Genomic DNA, 20,952 nt, shown 5'->3' with positions numbered 1-20,952 from the left:
TATGGAGGTGACATTTATGTGATGCGCCATTCTGACACAGTCGAAACGTAAAACTTTCCATGCCTCACTGATGGCGTCTGTAGTCCACCTTAAAACCCACTGCAGAAAAGCCAACTTCCACCTGTAAAGTGTACTTTGCCTCAAATATACTCTTTCACAGGTGAAGCCTGCTTTAGGGTTTCATTTTTTTTTATAGCGAAGCTTTCAACAGACGAATCTCTCACGAGAAAGCTTTGCGTCCAACCATCGCCATCGTTAGATGGAAGGGTGCATGATTTTACTCAGTCCAGCACTATCTGGTTGACATGCAACAGTGCTGACCCAAACCTCAAGAAAAGGGCAGTGCCTATCCACTCTGAAAATGGATGACCAGCGGGACTCCATAGGTTGGCCACAAACTCCCGCTCAGAGCGCACCGCCACGCCGGGGAAGTGTGCAGTGGGATTGTAGCCATGCTAATGGCTTCCATTTTTTGCCTCCCGACATTCGCGGTCCTGACGGGCATCACACTTGTGCTTCGTGTCCACGGCCGATCATCGTCGCTGGTCTCTTTGTCTTTGGGGTTCTTGCCAAGATGCTAGTTTTCAAACTAATACACTCCAGCAAACTAGAAGAAACGGATGAAACATCACAGCACAACACTTCATCTAACTGCATCATTTATTTCTTTGCTTCATCATCATAAAAAGTACTCGCATACGATGCATACATCTGTCGAGTTGTACAATGGAAGTTTGAAGAGCAACAGAGATGAGACAGTATAGAACGTGCTTCAACAATGCAGCTCGAAAAAAAGAAAGAAAAGAAAAAAGAACGTGACAATGGCTCACAAGAATGGAAGTCTGATATGCACAGTAATGCTAAAATGACCACTCATCGTCCCCATCACACTGTGTCGGTGGACAGTCAGTCCCACAACTCGAGCAAACAGCACACGCGCAACACGCCAGTTACGCGATTCATTCACCCGCCAAAGCCAAGAGCACTTGGGGCTCTTTCGATTTCACAATGTAGCTTGGAAAAGTGTAACAAGAGTACATTGCTTTGAAAAACTTTACGTGTTAAGTCTAGGTTTCTACACCTCAATTGTGGCTTCATCAATCTGCCTATCTGCAACATCTACAGATACACCTAGTCATGGAGACAATTACATTGCATGCCAAGTATTGTGTAAAGGCCCTTTGGGGATGCAAAGCACATTTTTTTCGCTATACAACACCGGAACTGAACAGAGTCGTTTAATTAAGTCAGGTCAAACTGAAGGAAACAGATGGCATTTGGTGTAGAATGTGAAAAGAGAAACAGCAAGCTGGTTTAACACACACACAAGCCATCGCTGCTAGTAGACACGTTTTTTTCGTTCTTCACCACTCGACAGAGTCATTTGCTGGAAAATAGTGGAAGTGTGTGATATGTATAGGTGCAGCAAAGAGCCCAGTAACAAAACATATATTATGGCACACACATTTTGCCATGACGTAAAGCTGCTTCTGATATACGGTCTCCGTATAAATCTGTAGGCTCTGCCTTAAACCAGCACTAAACTACCAAAATGATATGACATCTCAGCTGCATGAATGCTCACAGCTGCCTTGGGTAAGAGAAATAAAAAGCTGCCACTGCTAAAAAGCTCATACACCATCTACACCCTGTAAAAAAGCTTAAAAAAAGAAAAAAAACAGTTTTGTTAGTGAGTGAAGTGGCAAAGTAAGAAAAGGCTCAGTACCTTAGCGATTCAGAACAGGAGAAAACCCCTTATGCACAATTATAGGGAAAAAACTAAAAATTTGGAACTTTATATGAGGTTGACTCGGGTCATCTTTTACTGCTTCTTTTCTTAACTTGCCAGACCTTAAAGAGTCAAAATATGTGTGGGGAAATTAGATTTTAGTTACGCGATTTTAGAAAAAAATGTATCAATGAGTGATAATAGGTTTCGGTATCACTAATATCATCAATACTGTAAGGGTGAGAATACATCACAAAAACTGCATTATTGTGCGTTACATCGTGCCTACATCCTACAGTTATCTCTTAAAAATTACAGCCAGAACACAAAGAGGTTTTCAGTGCAGCTCTTAAACATTTGTCACTAAAAAAAAATAATAATAAGCATAAAACAGCACTTCCTCCTGCAAGGAAAAACCTATTGCTGGGCTTTTTAATGATTTCCAGCAGGTATAAAACCTATATATATATATATAAAAAGAAAATATTCCCGTGAAAGAAAAGGAAAAAAAAAAAAAAAACCAAGAACGAAACAGCAACAACGTCCCCTGAGAACACTAAAGGCCAAGACACAATGCCAACCCACCTCAATACACCTTCGGCCACCTTTTAAGTAGTTCTCAACGCACTGCCCAGAGTGATTTCCGTAAAAAAAGGGAGCTCTGACACTACAATAGCACCAGTAGCTGTTGTATACACAAGCAGGCAGCTCGTTACGAACTTAGAAAATTGCACGTTTCACCCTCCGACGTTTATCGTTTCGCATTCGACGCTGAGACACTCCCGTGCAGCTGCAAATCATCTCGATGCAAACTGATTCGTGTCCAGGGACAAGCACTGACGTATGACTGGTCTGAAAAGTGACAGCATTAAATGCACATTCGTCTCCTCACGGCAGGCATTGGCAGGTGAAGATGAATGGAATAGCACGATTCGACACAGAAACAGTCCCCAGGCAAGCGAAGAACGAAAAAAAAAGAAGATAATGTGCAGCACAGATGCTTGAAGGCGATGAAGACGACGACAAAAGGCTCGTGATCCTGTACACAGGGGCCGCAGTCCAGAAAGGAGGAGGGAGGCTAGGGGAATGGGAGTGGCACTCATTTCTCAATGGGGCTCAGATGAATTGCACTCCCATCGTTCTGACCTAAAAACCGAAAAGATAAAACAAAGAAAGAAACAAAAGAACAAAGGATTTCAGTAACAACCAAATGCTCGAAATAAGAGGAGAACCGACTAGAAATGAAACAGCAACACATAAGGTGATGAAAAAAAATAGGAAATGCAAGTAGAGAAAGTTTCTTATAACACAAGAGTTGGGGCATGGGAAACAAGAACAAATGTATGGCAGTATCTTTTAGGACACCTGTGAATGAATATTTTTTAACATAGGACATTCAATGTTAACAAACAAAGAGTACCAGGAGAAAATGGTGTACACTAGGATTTGCCAGTGCTGAAAGCTCCACGTGCTTTTGTTGCTCCTGTTGGAGTTGCAAGGTCCTGACTCCGCATTATAAGTGATAAAAAAAAAAATTAATTGAAGACAGCTGGTAAAGGGAAGAGAGTGGCCAAGTCTAAAGAATGTGGGCAGTTCAAAATGACTTGCAACCTGCCAACCAAAGTTAACAGAAAGGAAAGGCAGTGGAGGAACATAACAATTCCGAACATTCCACGAGCAATATTCAGCCCAAAACGGGCATTTGTTAGACACAGCAGTCCTTTCAGAAGGAATGCCGCAGCAGCTACACAGACACACACACACACAACTACGATGCATAACTGTTTTCGGTCGGCAAAGACGCTTGATCCTACAGGCAACTGAACGCTGCCTCCCTATGTATGTGACAAGCTTGAGCTGTCGGTACTTCAGGAACCACACACACTCATTCTCCTACCAATACGTAGTACGTGGCACATGCGAAAAATGTACAAAGTTACAAAATGGTCGCGTTTTACAGTGCCGGCTGCGAGGATACAATTGGAAAAGAACTTTATACTTAGGCTGAATTATTGCGATACGTAGGATCGGGGTACCTCCTATGTTTAACCATGGTCGCTCGATGAGCAAGGCAAAATGCACTAATAGTTTACACAGCACGTCGTCTTTGGGTAGGAACAGGGGCTGGGGGTTGCCATGGAAATTAGGTACAAAAGCGCGAGAAATTTCAAACTCTATGTACACGTCTTCCCCGCATGTGGAATCAAGTTAGACGACGACATTCGCGTAGTTCCCAACAAGCTCTATAAGTATTTCTACATTTCAAGCTCAAAAAGGAAGAACAGAAAAAGAGTCTTTCGAAGTCGAGCTTCCGATGGCATGCTTCTTAACACTGCTTCTCTGAACCAACCATTACAACTATGCCGCACTTAAAAGTGAGCATTACAATTGTGTTACCCATAGCAATTAGATTTAGTTTTGCGCACATTATTGGAATGACTGGTAGAAAGAGTTGATGCCATATATATATAAAAAAAGAAAACAGTGCAAGGTATCAAGGGTACATCATAGCCAAGTTTTCAAGACAATAAAAAGTTAAAGCCTGTCTGAATTACATTAAATATTCTGTACTTGATAATTATTAATGTATTTAACAGGTTTTATTAACTATTCAGCTTTAACCGCGGTGGCCTCAAACTACTATAATTGAAATACAATACATTCAAACATCGAGCATGTTTGAATATTCATAGTGAGCTGTGATTTCTTGAGCACTGCCTGATTCCTTGAAATCCTGTCCTCCACCATGCAATGTTGAGCACAACCCCCTTACTATAACAAATAAACAAACAGAAAAATAAAGAAGAAATGAGTTGAAACTGTCCAGCTAGCTGACTTTTGTACACGCCAGAAAAAAAAAGAAAAGCAGCCATTTGCATCACAACTCCTAAGCTATGCCTGAAATCCGAGGACATAATACCTTTCCTAGCAGAACTAAAAAGAAAAAGTTGCATTTCTGGAGGCGTGACTCGTAATAGACTCCAGCTACTTCTGTTACTTTTGTTTACAGTTTCGTTAGCTTGGTTTGTGCCACTCACAAAAAAGAAAAGGAGCTACTTAGCCTAGAAATCCAATACGGACCTAAAAAGTAATACTAATAGCTTGGCTGGTCACAGCACAAACGAAGATTGAAAGGACATGGAACAAAACCATGTTAGTAAGGCACTCAACCTGAAGACGAACATCGGAAAAGTAGAACTGCTTCACTCGAACCTGCACATGGCCGTAGCATATAGCACATGCATTTCCACCTTCAAGTGCAATAAAAATATTAATACGTAATAACTAGGTGTCAAGCTAGTTGTGGATCGTAAGACAGGTCAAACGAGACAACAAGAAAAGCATCAGTAAGGCTTTGCTCCGTATTTACTGATAGTAGCACAGCATATGCAACATTAACCGACCTTATTTTGTTGGTGTTCCTTTCTGCAGTATAATACAAGCCCATCCAGGGTAGTGCTCATTCCTAGAATGCTATTGACAAAGCCACCGATGTGTCCCTGCAGCTACAGTGCTTCAAGCCTCTTGCTCCCAGCTGCCAAGGGTGTGTTCTTCGCTTCCACAGTTACACTCCCTCACACTGCCTCATATATTCCACAGTCATTATGAAATCATTTTTCACCTGAAGAGGACACGTGAGCAGGATCATTATTGAGACTCATTGGGTTAACTTAAGCCAGTTCCGAGCCTACTTATCACAATACTTATCACAATGACTTCAAGTTAGAGTTCGATTTTTCAAGCACTCATCACCAGACATCAATGTGGTTATTCATAAAAGTTTGCAGTCTTTTTTTTTCCTTTTTGCCCAACTGGAACAAAACCTGAGCAAACTAGGGCACTGAAATGAAGCTATGTCCCTGGAGCCCCAACTTTTTCACGCAACTTTGCAAATATGCATAATGGGCCTCACCAATGGAGTGGGAACCTGAAACTACAAAGAAACAAAGCAGCCCCCGACAAAAAAATCAAGTGGCCACAACTTCACACCGACCAAACGAAGGGATGGAAATGTTACGGAGGCGAAAATTAAGGCTTGTGTGTAACAGTCCACTTTGAATACAGCCCACACGTGCACCACAGAAACGAAAGTCTTGAAATCTGTCTTTTCGAAGACGCTATGTGTACAGTACACAGGTGGCACGAAACAGAACACGATTCTTGCGAGGAAGTCGAGTCGCACGCTAGCGGGGAAGCTTCATCACAAGTGCAGGTTCCTCTCCAGTTCGGAGACACTGAAGTCGTCATCCTCGCTGCCGATGTCGTTGTAGTCGGCGTAGCTGTGAGCGTAGAGGCCCGAAGCGGCCGTGTGAAGCATGCTGCCTGGGTGATGAATGCCCATCGACAAACCTGTGGAAGAGCGCCTCAAGGGCATTAGTGGCCACACAGTGGGCCTGGGATGGAAGGGACGGCACACTCCGAAACACTAGCACATGTGCAGGAGCAGTCAAAATAGCCACCCATAGCCCTGAACAAAAACATTTTCTTTTTTTGCAATTTGCGACACGTGGTAGGTGAATTCTATGTAGGTGGTAGGTGAACATACAGGGTTGTCTATTCTAACCTGCCAGAAGATTTTAAAAGGAAGCTACAACAGAAATGCAGATGCCGCGTTTTTTTTCTTTCAAGTTTCTGGCTATACATTCAGCCAGAGACCATTTGTGTCAAAGAGTATTTGCCCACCCTATGTTATATACCTCTTAATTACTGGTTTGTGGGCACGCACTAGCGTTAAAACAATGGTGGCAAGCAATAACCGAAACAGACCTACTTAAAGTTCGGGGCCTCGGTCATATACAGTTAGTGGAATGGTCCCTACAGTTGGCCCTCAAATATATCAGCATGCCATGTCATATGCTGCACCCACCACTAGTCGTCAGATACGGCATGGAATGCCAGTGTATTTGACGGCCAGCTTTAGATACCGATGTCCGCAAATATGAGCCAGACTCAGATTATTCCAATAGGCTAGTTTTATTTCCGCCTCATCTTAGTGCCCAAAAATCACTAAGAAAAGTTGCAATAAATAAATTTTAGATATTACCGTAAAGTTCCCAAAGCACGCCCATCCAAAGTACAGAGGTATCAAGTGAAAAATACGGGGTGGGCGATCCTCAGGGTCAGGTGCGAAAAATTTAAAAAAAAAGTGGTGGCACCGCCAAACAAAATGCAGAGATACAAAGAAAAAATGCCAGATGGGCGAACTTTCGAGTGAAGTGCGGAAAGGACAAATTAGTGACTACATCAACACATGGATAGATGATTCGCGTTTATTTTGTTCACTCATCAGCGCTAATGCAATAGATTTTAGGGGGTGGGCGATCTTTGGGGTCTTTTAGAAATTTGAATATTTCACTCCTAAAGGGGGGTGGGCGATGTTTCGGGGGAGGGCATTCTCTTGGAACTTTACGGTAGTTCTTTTTGTACTAATGTAAATAGTAATAGGAAAGTAGTGGAAATATAATGTAAACATAATGTACTGCAAATTTAAAATGCAAATACAGTGTAGACCATATATAACATCACCACGTATAGTGCGAGACTGGATATAAGGGGGTTTTTCTGGCCATCGGTAGGCTTCCCATAGAACTCAATGCATAAGTACAGTCTACGCTCGTTACAGCGGATCCGGCAACAACGGACAAACCAACAGACTATTTCTGTTGGTTTGTCTGGTCCCCATGCATTTTAAATGGAGTCCACTCCGCTCATAATGGACCCCGCTAGAGCAGACTATCGGCTACAACAGACTAAATATTAGGCGAAAATTGTTTCGACTGAATGTTTATAGCGGACTTCCGCGGGGCCGGCACCCGATGTGCTTTTTCTTTGTTTATTTTGGCAAGAAAACTGTTATGTCTGGCAACATTGCTGGCAGCCGGGTCGTTGGCGCAGCCAAGCCAAGCCAGTGCCAGTGGCATTTTTTTTTGTGCGACCACTGGCATGAGCGGCAGGGTAGCTGATTTCACTGTCGGATAAATTAAGTGTAATTAACACTGTTGAACATGGGTGAAAAACTGCCGACATCGCCAGAAGTACAGGCCTGTCTAAGCAGACGATCTGCTCTACCGTCAAGAACAAGGCCGCTGCCGATAAATGCGACTCCGGTGAGATTGAAAACAGGGCTATTGAATACTCGAAGTGGTGCACTCGGAGGCGACTCTGCCCTTGTCAGTCTTTTAAGTGCGAATGCACTTTATAAGCGACCCCAAACCATCCACCGCCGGCGGCGTTGGCGTCCGCAGTGCTCCTCTATATTTGAAAAAGAAACAGCATCCGGCGCCAGGTTTCGATCCGAGGACTTTGCGGCCGCAGCGCGACGCTCTACCGACCAAGCCACGGAGGCGACGCTGATATCAGTGTCAGTGACGCGCCTTATATCTTTAACGCATTCAAACTACGTCGTCAGCGGCGTGCGTTGGCGACTCAGCGGCGTTATAGCGGCTTGATAACTGCGTGGTGTACACGTGATACTACAAACCCGATGGAAGAGATGGAAGAGAAGGCGGCGAGGCGGTGGGCTGCGGGGGCCGAGCGCAAGCGCCGCAAGCGGGCCGACAACCGTGCATTCGCACTTTCACATTCTCCCCCTCGGGGAAATGCGGGGGAATTTTTTATGTAATAAAAAACTCTGGTTAAAAGTTCGGGTTTTATTATTCCCACGCATGCATCGTTCCCGTTCCGTTCGGTGAAAAAGGTAAGAAATGCCTCAAGTAGGGGGGTTGTTCCCCATCCATTGTGTGCAGTCTGCCAGTAACCGTGTGCAGTCCAACTGGTATAACTATATTCTAGTTCACTATAGGTCTAACTTTCGATTTTACAGCTGTCCGTCATCAGATTATTTCATTACAGCTGTTTCAATGACCAGACTAAAATCGCTAAAAATGTGTAAGCTGCCTTGAGGGAACGTCAGGCAGCGATCCGATTTGTTTGACGAGCGGTTTCGGGAAAACCTGCCTCGTCGTGAGGGGATTTAAAAAAGCCTAGCTAATGCTGATGGCCACGCCTGGTGTTTTATAGCTGCTTAATAATTGCGCCTAGTTAGATTCTTGCTTTATTTGCTCAGCTGTCATGCGTCTTTACACGCTTGACCGCATGCGCTAGGCCTTTTCCAAGTGCCGGGGCTAAGCTTTGGAAACGGTGTTTACGCGATTCTTTGCCCTCGCGGGAACACTGTGCAGAGGTGCTGCAGGCGTGTAGAAAGAACAAAGTGTATGTACTATGCATATGCAATATTGGTGCACTTTAGGGCTCATACCCCCCCACCGTCGGATACTGCATACTTCGCCTACAGCAGATGTTTTTTTCCGGATTCAGAGGGTCCGTTGTAATGGGCGTAGACTGTATACCGCTTAAACGTGGTTGCGCAAAGCACAATACCGCTTACAGTGCGGTTTTTTGGCGGGCCCACTGGTCGACCGGCACAGCTGGGGCATTGTTTTAGGGTCACGAGAAAGAAAGAAAGAAAGAAAGAAAGAAAAAAAAAAAGACAGAATCAATCATCCCACACTGTGTGTGCTCCGCTCCCCACTCTCTTCTAACTTCGACATAGAAAAGAGAAATATAGGCACCCTTTAGTTCGTGTGTTCCGCATTTGCACGCACGTGATACCCACAACTGCCCTTGCTTGAGGCACCTTGGGAGATAGCGAGACCCTTTGTTATCCGAAGCCTTCAAGCTCAATACAACCCATGGGTTAAGCTAAACTAAGCTGATCGGTGACTAATTTGGCAGGATCAAGCACAATGCTATTGCTTCAAGTCAGTTTGTGGCACAAACTTAAACCATCCAACAGGCAGCTTGCTGACATTTCACTGGGTCTATGCTGAAAATTTTCAAAAGAAAAGTAAATGCTGCAAAATGAACTGAAAGGAACAAAACAGGTATAAGCAATGCAACAAAGCCAAAAGGGCAAAAGGAGGAGGAGGAAAACTGGGTGCAGCAGCTGATTGTCGCCAGTCGTTGTCATCTGTGCAGTCGTCTGTCATCTGAATTGCAGCATGCCAGTACCAGCTGTCTCAAACAAAACCAAAGTAAAGATAAGTAAGGGTTTCAACACAACAGAAATGACTGAACAGTGGCAGACAGAACAACACATTTTAACCATAACAAACAAAACATATCACTGCATCACGAAAGCAGAGAAAAACCAGAAATGAAACTCTTACTAGAACAAAATGCAAAACAGAGAAACAAGGGTTTTCACACAAACAGAAGCTACTTAATTATAGCTGATGGAACAGGAAATAATTTTTACACAAGAACGAAATAACCCAGAGGAAAAGAGAAAGCGAAAACGAAACTTGAATAGTGGAAAACAAAAAGCATGCAAAAAGGTTTTTATTCTTTTATGAAGGCTCCACTTTGGCTCACAGACTGCCTGCACAGTTTATCAGTGCTGGGCTGACGAGCAGATATTTTAAAAATTTCACTGAGCGGAGCTGTAAAGCGCTTCCCCGATAATTAGGAGCAGCATCCTCCATCACAGTACTACCCTCGCGACTAACGCTGTACATAAGATAAGAATTAAAAGTAGAACAGCCAAAAGCTAAGCCTTTATTCATGCAGTTTCGGCAGAAGATTATAGGAACCTAAAAGGCACATCGTCATTTTGGGAAAGTTGCAATAAATTAGTACTATAACATTGTGAGCTTGCACTAACTCACAAACGAGCACAGTGTGTTGGCTCTGAGTGCCTCAGCTTGCAGAAGCTCGGCAGATCAAGCGACTGCCATGCCACTTATCTCTCTCTCTCGCGCGTGCACTACTCTACACAGCTTTGCCATGCCCTATCCTTTGTGGCTGCCCTCTAAGGAGACAAGGCAATGCTCGTAGCAGCAGAAAAGTGGAGTTACCTGCGTGGTCGTGCAGCCTTCCGTTCCTGGAAGACATGGGCTCGGGTTGAAGCACCCGGTTTCGGGGCAACGAATGGCCGGGTGTCGTGTACGGGGAGCTGTGCGGCGAGAGGGAAGACGTCGTGCCCCGAGGAGCCGGCTACAGTGGGGGTGGAAAGGGGGAGGAGAGAGGGAGAGAGAACGTCGGGCGATCAGGACACCGATGGTCAGAACAAGAGGCTATCTCTTGCGAGCGAAAAGAGTGGGAGAATGAACCCACTGCAGCGGTGAAAAATCACAAGCAAGTTTTCGCCAGGATATACCCAGCTGTAATCATGTATTGTTTATTTGCGAAGCAAATAACTGCAGCTGCAATGGGAGGCTGCTCTGAGTTTTCCACAGCTCCTTCGGAAACGTGCTGCTAGAGGGCTTTCAGTGGTGTCCTTACAGGCAGAGCTCCTGGCCTATATCATTGAGAAAAATACAAAATTCTGTTTTTTTGTCAGCTGGGAATGTAACCAAAGCCCAGAAAAGTACAAATTTAGCTGGAAACACCTTTGTTTCCAGCTGGAAACACCTTTGTTTCCAGCTGAACCAAAAATCTCCTCCAGCTGAAAATGCGGTTGGAAATTCCGCATTTCTAGCTTGATCATGGAATTGGAAATTTCCTCCACCTGGAGATGCAGCCGGAAGCTCTACGTTTCCAGATGAAAATGCAGTTGGGAACTTCTAGCTAGAAATGCGAAACTTTCACCCATAGTTTCTAGCTGGAAACGTTCTTTTCAAGCTCGAATATTTCCTACCTGAAATTTCCATTGCAATAATCCAGCTGGAAATGAAATTATTTCCATCTGAGATATAGCTACTTTTGCACATGTGCTGTTTTATCACACGCACTTTCTTTTACTATTGTGCTGTTTTGACACATGGTTACTTTGTCGTCTGCAGTTTAGACAAGTGCCCACTGGTGGTGTGGGCACTTGTCTCTGTACTGTTGCCTCCGTGCTGTCGTTTCCGTGCTGTCGTAACAAAAGTGCCCTCTTTTCGTGCGTTCTGATGCATGGTGTTTTGCCGCAGTGCTCTCTTGCCCCCATGCTGTTTCGACAAATCCTGTGAACTGTCGCAATGTGAGTACCATTCCCCAAGTGGCTTAATCCCACACAATATTTTGCTGCAGCGCCATTTCGGCAATGCCTCCTTCAATTTAGGAGGAGGTGTTGCCCAATGGAGGAATACTGCCTGATAAAAAACAAGCTGATGATGATGGATACTGATGAAAAACAAGCTGCACTGCATGTGCTAGACTACTTTGCAAGTTTGGGATTCAAGCGAAGGGCTCAGAAATTTGGAAAAGCAGCAGAAATTTTGAGAATTGTTGCTTCATGTGGAAAAATTCTTACGCTGCTTCCCCGTTTAACCAGCCTTGTGTTTTCTTAGGAAATTAAACATGTCAATTCAAACAGCATCTTTAATTTTTTTCTTTGCCTAGTTAATGATTTTGTGATTTCGACCATTCAATCTCAGTTCTTTCTTATTTTATTATTATTAAATGCATAAAAGCCACGATTAAGTGTAACTTTTGATTTCATTACTTTATCTTCAAAATGTTTTCTTTTTATCTTTTTTTTAAGTTTCCTGCGATGGACGGTGTTTGCCATACTTGGCTATCAATACCTAAATTGGGTGACTTGTTTTCTTTTGTTACGTGTTTTGGTAAACTGCCACAACGTTCCCACAGCCACACAGTCATGGAACTCGAACATAAGTGCTGCTCTCTTCAAATAAACTGTACCCAGCTGTCCCGCCATCCAGGCTGGTGAGGAAACCGTTGCGATTTAGACTGGTAAAATGAATGCTAACAGCGTATTTACACGATTGTAAGTCGACTCAAATGTAGGTTGATTCTCCCCAAAATTGCATATCCGAAAAAAAAAAAAAAAAAAGAGCGCAGAAAGCAACCTGTTTGAACGCTGGTGTGAATGAGCGCCGTGACAGTGCTTCAGGCCCAGGGCACTCGTAACAGATAAGAACACATTCATAAGAACACATTCACTGCGAGATGACAACCATGGAAGCAACCGGCAGGGTCCACTGCTGCCTTATATCAAAACAAACAACATGGCGGCTGACAGACGTGGCCGCTCGCGATTTCCTTTGAGTCGTGAGTACGTTACTCGCATTCAAGAAGCGTTTTGTTCATCTCTAATAAACAAAATGAGTAGTACCGAATCCCTTGAATCAATGCACAGCGCTGTAGGCACAGTCATATCACGCTCAGTACACTTCCAAATGCGCTGGTGGAAGATTAGTTGCTCTAGGTACGGTGGACAAAGGGCACAGGTCGGGAATGCCAACTTCCGAAGTCGGCATCACCTTTATTGAAGCCAGAATGTATGCAATGGTAAACGTTATGCTTTGACCATAACCATAGAAATGAGGGTGTTCCGCTTTCCTCAGCCTGTAGCACCCCTGATTTCTCATTTCTTTTGCTGTTACAAGTGGCACAAAGTTTGATTTCGACTCTAAGTCAACCCCCCAACATTGGATTGTCAAACTTGAAAAAAAAAGGGTCGACCTACAATCGTGTAAATACGGTACTAGTATTCATACTCAACGCAGGTGGAACCAGGCAGGGCCGCAAAAGGTGAACTGCCCATACCAATGAGGTTTGCGTACTCAACTTTAGAAGCGTCCCACGAGTTTCTGTGGCTTTTACTGCATCCAACAACCCAACACATTTGTATGGACGTCGTTTCACCAGACATATCTATCCGCTCACAATAACACCTAAACATTAGAAGCACCAACGCAAACGTGACAAAAATAATGAAATGCTGTGCACTTCACTGTGATGGCCCATTCCAGTAATGAGAGAAGCACTGAGGGGCGGCGCCACCCGTCCAGCTGCCTGGTCACTATAGCTGGGTCTGTTATCAGCGGAGTGGATTCCACTTAAAATGCACGGGGACCAAACAAGCACACAGAAATGATCTGTTGTAACCGGAAGTCCGTTGTTACCGGATCTGCTGTGACGAGCTTAGACTGCACTATGCGAGACATTGTTGTTAACTTGTACCAAAGTATAGTATACAGTGATTTCCTTGTGGTGCTTAATGAGCTGAAGCTACACCTGGGCTATGAGGCATGCCGTAGTGGAGGGCTCCGGATTTAACGTGCGCCGAAATCTCGTACACACGCGCGCTTTCGCTTTCACCTCCATCAGAAAGCAGCCACCGTGATTGAGATCAAACCCGGGTCCTCGGGCTCAGCAGCACAGCGTCTCAACCATGCTAGAACGCGTAAGTAGGAGACCCTCGGGTGTGGGGTGGGGCTGTACCCACCTCGTCGAGGAGCTGCCGCAGGCGCTGCAGCTGGGCCTCGAGCTGCCGGTTGTGGTCCTCGAGGATGTGCATGCGTGCCTCGAGGCGGCCCTTGTGCTGGCGCAGCAGCTTGGCCTCGGCCAGCATCTCCTGGTCGCGGCTGGCGATGCTGCTGCCCCCGCTGGGGCTCAGGGCCGCCTCCTCCTCCAGCTGGCTGGGCGTCGGGCTCAGGCCCCCGCCGCCCACACTCTGCATCTCCTGCAGCCGCTCGTACTCCGCCTGCAGGTGCCTGCAATGGCAGGGAGGGAGGGACATGGTCGAAAGGGGGGAAAAGGAATGCTTCCGTAGCGGATAATAGCACCGTGCGTGCAGAGTTCGGAGGAACTGCAGCAGCTCTGGCACAAATGACACATAAGTTTTAATCAACTAAGGCACGTGAACAAAATAGATTGCCATATTTACACGACTGCAACGCACCTCCGATTGAAACGTGCAGGTAAGTTTATGGAGGGGAATCGGAGGAAATAATTTGACACCGATTCTATCGAGCAGTTGTAAAAGTTATGACACCACCTACCTGGCCGAAGACATTTTATTTGACGCATGTAAATGTCGTAGCAAAAATCACTTGTGACTTATAAACTTATTTATCTAGGTAGCTCTTGCTGGAAATAAAGATAGATCGGGGACATTTAAAGTGTTTGCAAATTCAAATGCCCTGAACTTCATAATTTTGGGCGTGACATGCTAGTTGCATCAGCAAAAAAAAAAAAAAAAAAAAGTGTGGCAGCTAATTTAGCACACTTGTAGAGGCATGGATTTGCCAAAATTTACTTACGTTATGTTGACGTATTTTTTCCCATTGGATGGAGTTGGATTTTGGGAGGAGTTCATGTTTGTAGTAGTGTTGCTGGCCACTTTGAAGTTTATTTTGGTTTCGGGCCCAATTGTAACGCGCACGTAAATTTGAAGGCAACATTTAGCAAAAAAGGGTGCACGTTAAAATTGTGCAAATACAGCATGTTTAGCAAATTTTTTTTAACTGGGAATATGAAAAGTGTCTAAATGGGTTGGCTTCTTCGGGAAGTGGGGTGAGGTAAATTTTGCTTCGTCAAGTCAATGTAATCACAACTTCACCGACTTCTTGTCATTTTATCACAAAAACCAAACCTGCTAACTAAACAAGGCACGGATTTTCAGAAAGGTAAGCATAAAGTAGCCTGCACAGTAGAACTCTTTCAAGATAATCCACAGAGGTTAAGTTCATCAAAGCTGGTATACAAGTGCAGCAGCCCCAAACACCAGACTCCACTTTCCGGCCCATTCTGTAATCGTCAGCTGACTGCCCTGCCACCTTGCGCATTTGGGGGGGGGAGAGCACAGACTAACGTCTAGTGCTTACCTGTTCTCCTCCTCCAGCTCCTCGATCATCAGTTCCAGCTCGTCCCTTTGGTCCGCATCGATGGTTGCTATCACCTGAGCAGGGCTCCGTGGTTGTAGGAACAAGGAAGAGTTGCACTGCACCATGGCAGGGGTGTGGGAAGAAGACATGTTAGTGCACAGCAGTTTCTCCTCTCAGCAGCACGACAAATATATTTAAAAAGAAAGAAAGAAGGTGGCAAAAGCCAATGCCTCAACTTAGGCATTCCCTTGATTTTTTTCTTTTTCCATATTAAGGCACTGCAAACTGCATGACTTGTGTGCTACACGCCATTCTCTTTGATCAAGGAAGCATGGTGAAGCCATAGCTGACAAACTAAATAAAAATGAATGAAGAAAGAAACAATGACAGTTCTACCCTCCCTGGTGGTCTGTCATTGGGTACAAGATACAGCAATGCCACTAACAATATAGTAAGAGCTGCATAGTAGTTTAATAACTAAATGACACTAAAGAAACAGTAAGGATCTGCATAGTAGTTAAACTAAATGCCAATAAAGAATTAGTAAACAGCTGCATAGTAGTTTAACTATGTCATGGTCTGCAAAGAATTCACATGCATGCGCATACACGTGTAGAAATGTGCACACTCAATACACATACCATATTTCTGTGCATATAATGGTCTCCTCGATTTGGCTACACTTTCTGCACCAGTTCAGGCTGTGCCGCACTCGCGCACTCGATTTACCAGTGCAGCTTGCGCCACCTGCACTTCGGCCCTCGATTTGACGCCGTGCTGTACCAGTTCTTCTACACTTCTGCACTAGCCCCTGTGCGAGTTCTCGTCTCGTGCAAGGTGTAGCATGCGAAAGAACTGGCGCTGCACTGCACGGCACTTTTGTGAACTAGTGCAGAAAGTGTAGCCGAATCGAGGAGACCATAAATTACCCTGCGTATAACCTGCACCCCCACATCAAGTCTCGAGAAAAACAATGAAAAATATTACCTTCGCCACTAAAACGCATGACACAACTTTTCGATTTTCGTAAAAAAGAAATACTTCAGCATTTGTCATGTTTATTCAGATAATAAACATATTCATGGTTATCAAACTTCTGCCTGCATGTAAAGGGCCCATTATTGGAGAAAAAATGCAGCAAAGAAATCCCACTTCAGCATGGCAAGGACAATTGGTGACGACGCATGCATCACAGCACAGCACAAACTGTACAAACGCTGAATTTCAGGGCAATATTCTTCTATTACCCTGTGCCCACACCCCAACTGCACGCCCCCCTCCTCGAAATTTTTCAGCTACTGGTGCGGGTTATACATGCAAAATACAGTACACGACACAAGTGTCAAAACTTCAACAGGAGAAAGTATCTCTCTCACCATAGACCCTGGAAGTTCCCCACTCAAAGTATGACAATACTGTGCGATCAACTGATGCTCATCTTCACTCCTGAAAATACAAAAAATGTTGCAGACAATCAATATTTTCTGCGATATCGAGAGAAAGCAAGTGAGGTTTTTATCTTTTAAAACACAGCCAGCCTGTATGTATAATACATTTACTAGTACCTAAAGTGCAGTGTGTTCACACTTTGCTCAATGGCAGGTCACGAACATATGCAAGCCATCTCAATTTAGGCAAGAGTGTAAAGTTGGGCTTGTTGGTGATGCATTCTTGTAGGCTGAGCGCGAGGCAAACACAGGACGAGACAAGAGAAGGGACGAGGACGAGCGCTCATCTTCGTCCCATCTCTCGTCTCGTTCTGTGTCTGCCTCTCGCTTGGCCTACAAGAATCTCAATTTAGGGTATGGCATATTGTCTATCCACATTCCACTGTGCCCTGTGTTGCCCACCAAGGGTGCTTCAGTCCTTGGTGAGCAGCACATAAAGCACTTTTTGTGTTTTTCCTGGAGCGCTGTTTTGATTTGGCTTTACTTGATTCAGCCCATTTTTTTAATTAAGAGAAAGCAACCTTAAAGGGGCCATAAGGACAAAATACAAGTTCATTTTTTTCGAAAGATTTCGTGTTTTACGGTGCCCCCAGTGCTTGTACGGATGCAGACGATGTTTTATTCACTGAGATTTATTCAATTTAAGGTAAAATTCTGATTTTCCCGCTAAATCGTGTTTTCGTGGTCTGCGATGACATCACAGGAACCGACCGCTGTGCAGCCGATTCCGAAGCCTTGTTTACCGTTAGTGGAGCTACAAGGCGCCACCATACCACGGAAATCCGTTTTCTGCCTTTAGTTTGTTTTTGACCGTATTTAAAACCTGGCTTGTTTTTGTTCAGGGAGAAAATAATTGTTTTGTGAAACCTAGTGCTCGCTCGACAAATATGGTCACGTAAGACACCGTTGCTTGCGTCAATCAGCCAGTGTCGTCTGAAACAACCCCAAAGCACCGCAGTCCTGTTCAGCTAAACCAAGCATAGTGCACGCAGTACCAACAGCAGTGCGCATCAGTACTTCTATGTTTACGTGTGCTTTCGTAACTTCCACTGTTTGTCCCACCATTCTGACTGCTTTAAAAAGAATGCGCCCTAAATTTAAGTGCAAATAGCTCGTTCGGCAAGCTTATAAGCTCTGCTTAATTTGCGTTTGCTTTTGCCGGCCTCCGCCAATCACAGAGCTGGCTGGTATGACATCATAGGTTCTGTTGCGGGAAATGAGCTAGTAGGTTGCATGGTCATACCCTTTTTTTCCTAATTAAACAGCTTATTTGAGCGAAGTTTATGTTAAAAGTGGTCTCAGTATGATTCTAACGAGGCAATATTTTGAATAAACCGAACTTTGAATAAACCGAAGAAAAGGGGAATGGTGTATCGGAAGTTCCTGCAGAAATGTGCTTGTCAAATTGTTTCAATGAAGGAACTTCATTGCCACTGTCTACTCAACCCAGCAAAAGGAAATGTTACTGCACAACATTCTAGTACAAGCCGGAGTAAAACTTTGGAGCAAGACATTTTGCCCAAACTGCTTGTGAAATAATCACACTTAGAAAGCATGAAACAAAGCCAACAACTAATCTGTATACTGAATATCACGTAATTGAATTGGCTGATTCCGGAGTGCTTCCTTACCTCAGCCTCTTCACAATGAAAGTTCGAAATCACTGTTACTTTCTGCAGGGCACCTGATCAGAATGTGATAATGACTGTGCGCGACCAGTATCAAGATTTTAGAAGCCAAAGTGCTTGATGTTTATATGCAGGTGAAATGCGGTGCTTTTTTTCTTTCCTGCCACTTGTTAATACCCAAAGTGAGCACTAAAACATGTCAACAGATGTCCTTCGAAACTTTAAGGGATGTGATTCCGCAGTATAAAAGGCAGGTGTTTGAACGTATCCCAGCAGTGACAAAACACAGCTGCTATTGCTAAACTATATTTGCAAAAAAGCACATGACCTGTGTCAAGCAGTTCGAAGTTCCGGGCCACAGTCAAACCCGACTATATCGAACTCGTTTATATCAAATTATCCTTTCTAACTATTTCTGGACACAGTAAATTTAAAATACGAATAGTGCGTGAATATGGAACAAAAATACCAATGACTGCTCATATATCGAAATCCAAATGATGCAAAAGTGCCCCCACCCCCCAAGTTGGTTTTCCCTCAGGGCGAAGGAGAAATTCTGCCGGCACACTCCTCGGAGTGATTCATGGTTTAGCCCAGCTACTCATGAGCAGCGTGTAGGTCTTTCTCCTCCTTCCCCTCGCTCTCCCTATCGTGACTGCACCACCGCGCTGTGTAGGGCGAGCTGTTACCCCCCCCTTACCCAGCGAAAAATTATCCTGGCCCTTTCGCCATGCTTTCTTTTTCTTTTTTTTTTCGTTCATTGCGATTGCGTCGTTTGCGCTTTGTGGGCTTTATTCTGAAGGGTGACTGTAGTGGCTAGCATTAGTGTCATTAAATAAAGGTTTATTTAGTGGGTATAGCTCGGACAAAGCACCAGAATTTGCCATTCGCCGTGAAGTTGGCAATTGTAAATCGCGTCGAACTTGGTGAAAAGTCAGACGTCCCCGTGATGCACGAGATTCCTGAGAACACCTTGTAGAGGTAGGTTCTGGGCAGATGTCCCTAAAGGAACTGCCTGAAATTGCATCAGATCTGCGGGCTTGTGCGTGCCGGTGGTGACTGAAAATCCTGAGGAGTGCAACAAAGCCCCCACCGGTGTGGAGCAAGCTGTCGGAATTTCCGGACGCCGTTGCCAGATCAATAGTTGGCGAGATGGTGAGTGTAGGTGGTGGTGTCGTGACCACGGGAGAGTTTGGAAGACTACATTGCCGGCATGTACCAAGCGCAAGTGAGAGCAGGCGCAACGAGGAAAGCAAGGACGATCCTTTGCCCACAACCTCTGAAGTGATTGGTGCACTCACACTAGTCCGGCGGGCAGGCTTCTTCACAAATGTGAAAGGTTGTGGCCTCAGATGCTCAGACTTTTTAGACAGTGTGGAGAAATGCGTACCACCTCGGGCAGCGAAGTTGTTCAGCAGAAGATACAGGTGTATTTCGTGTGAAAGTAAGGCAGTTTCATCAATGAAGTGTTTTTAAAAATGCTATATGCTTTTATGACGTCCAATTCCCTAGCCTGCTTACAGTGAATTATCTGCTATATTGAACTGATAAGTGTTTTATTGTGAATTTGATATAATCAGGTTAGACTGTAATAGAATTGCAGAGCTATGCTTTGGAGCCATATAAATGCATCAAGTTCATGCTGATTCTTTGAGCCAGCTGATAACATCTGCCTTTCATTACGGAAACTAATAGCACTGAGAAAAGACATCCTGAGAGACCACTTACGAGTCAGGAGTAGAGTTACTTCTTGTCCTAAGTTCAACATCTGTGTACCTGCAAATCAAAGCATGCCAAAAATTAGAAGAAACTCACAATAAACAAACAGAAGAGCATGAGGCATTAAATACACACGATAATGTTCAAGTAAAAGAATAGAACAATTCCAATAGAAACAACAAAAAAAAATGCAATTCCTTTGCGCTACTCTGTCATCATCATCATTGCCAGCCTACTCAGGCCCACTGCAGGACGAAGGCCTCTCCCACTGACCTCCAACCGCTCCTGTCCTGCGCTGCTCGAGTCCACAGTTTACCCCCGAATCTCTTCATCTCATCCCTCCATTAGGTTAACGGCCTTCCCCTTCTTCTGGACCCATCTCTTGGTATCCACTCTGTTACCCTAATTGTCCACTGGCTGTCGGTTCGTCTCACCATATGGCCAGCCCAAGTACACTTCTTTTCCTTTATTTAAACTATGATATCTTTTACTCTAGTTTGCTGTCTGGTCCAGGTAGCTCGTTTCGTGTCCCTGAGTGTTATTCCCAACATTATTCGTTCCATGGCCTGTTGTGCTGGCCTAAGTTTGCTTTCTGGATTTTTACTAAACATGCCAAGTTTCAGCTCTGTATGTCATAACCGGCAGTATGCACTGGTTGTAGAATGTTTTTTTTTTGAGTGACAAAGGTAGCTTTTCATTAATTTAGAGTGCTTGTTGAGTGTTCCAAAAGCCATACCTATTCTGCGCCAAATTTTTCTCTTGTGGTTTGGGTCCGCACTAGCCACCTGTCTAAGGTAGTTATATTCTTTTATTTCTTCTAGCGTTTCATTTCCTAGCTAAGCTGAAGAGGACGTTTTTGCAATGATTATTCC

At 44.4% G+C, this 20,952-nt stretch overlaps 1 protein-coding gene across 8 annotated transcripts in view; it reads right to left on the bottom strand.

Moving 5' to 3' along the window:
• Positions 1–642: 642 nt before the first annotated feature.
• The window catches only part of Dys (Dystrophin), a 478,030-nt gene continuing 457,720 nt past the window's right edge, over positions 643–20,952 (bottom strand). For 7 of the 8 annotated variants that reach the window (XM_077685804.1, XM_077685803.1, XM_077685805.1 and 4 more), the window contains 6 exons: positions 20,090–20,137; positions 16,662–16,731; positions 15,286–15,401; positions 13,905–14,172; positions 10,585–10,723; positions 5,362–6,079 (listed from right to left, as the gene is read on the bottom strand). In XM_077685804.1, coding sequence (XP_077541930.1) covers positions 5,931–6,079; positions 10,585–10,723; positions 13,905–14,172; positions 15,286–15,401; positions 16,662–16,731; positions 20,090–20,137 — 790 coding nt within the window. In that variant the 3' untranslated portion in view covers positions 5,362–5,930. Of the gene's footprint in view, positions 2,876–5,361; positions 6,080–10,584; positions 10,724–13,904; positions 14,173–15,285; positions 15,402–16,661; positions 16,732–20,089; positions 20,138–20,952 lie in introns of those variants that run through there. The other variant, XM_077685806.1, reaches the window with a different exon arrangement.

The sequence above is a fragment of the Haemaphysalis longicornis genome, unplaced genomic scaffold (assembly GCF_048455015.1).
Source record: "Haemaphysalis longicornis isolate Haplotype H1 unplaced genomic scaffold, Haemaphysalis longicornis Haplotype H1 scaffold_9, whole genome shotgun sequence".
NCBI classification, from domain to species: domain Eukaryota; kingdom Metazoa; phylum Arthropoda; class Arachnida; order Ixodida; family Ixodidae; genus Haemaphysalis; species Haemaphysalis longicornis.
This window is presented reverse-complemented; position numbering and strand designations above follow the sequence as displayed.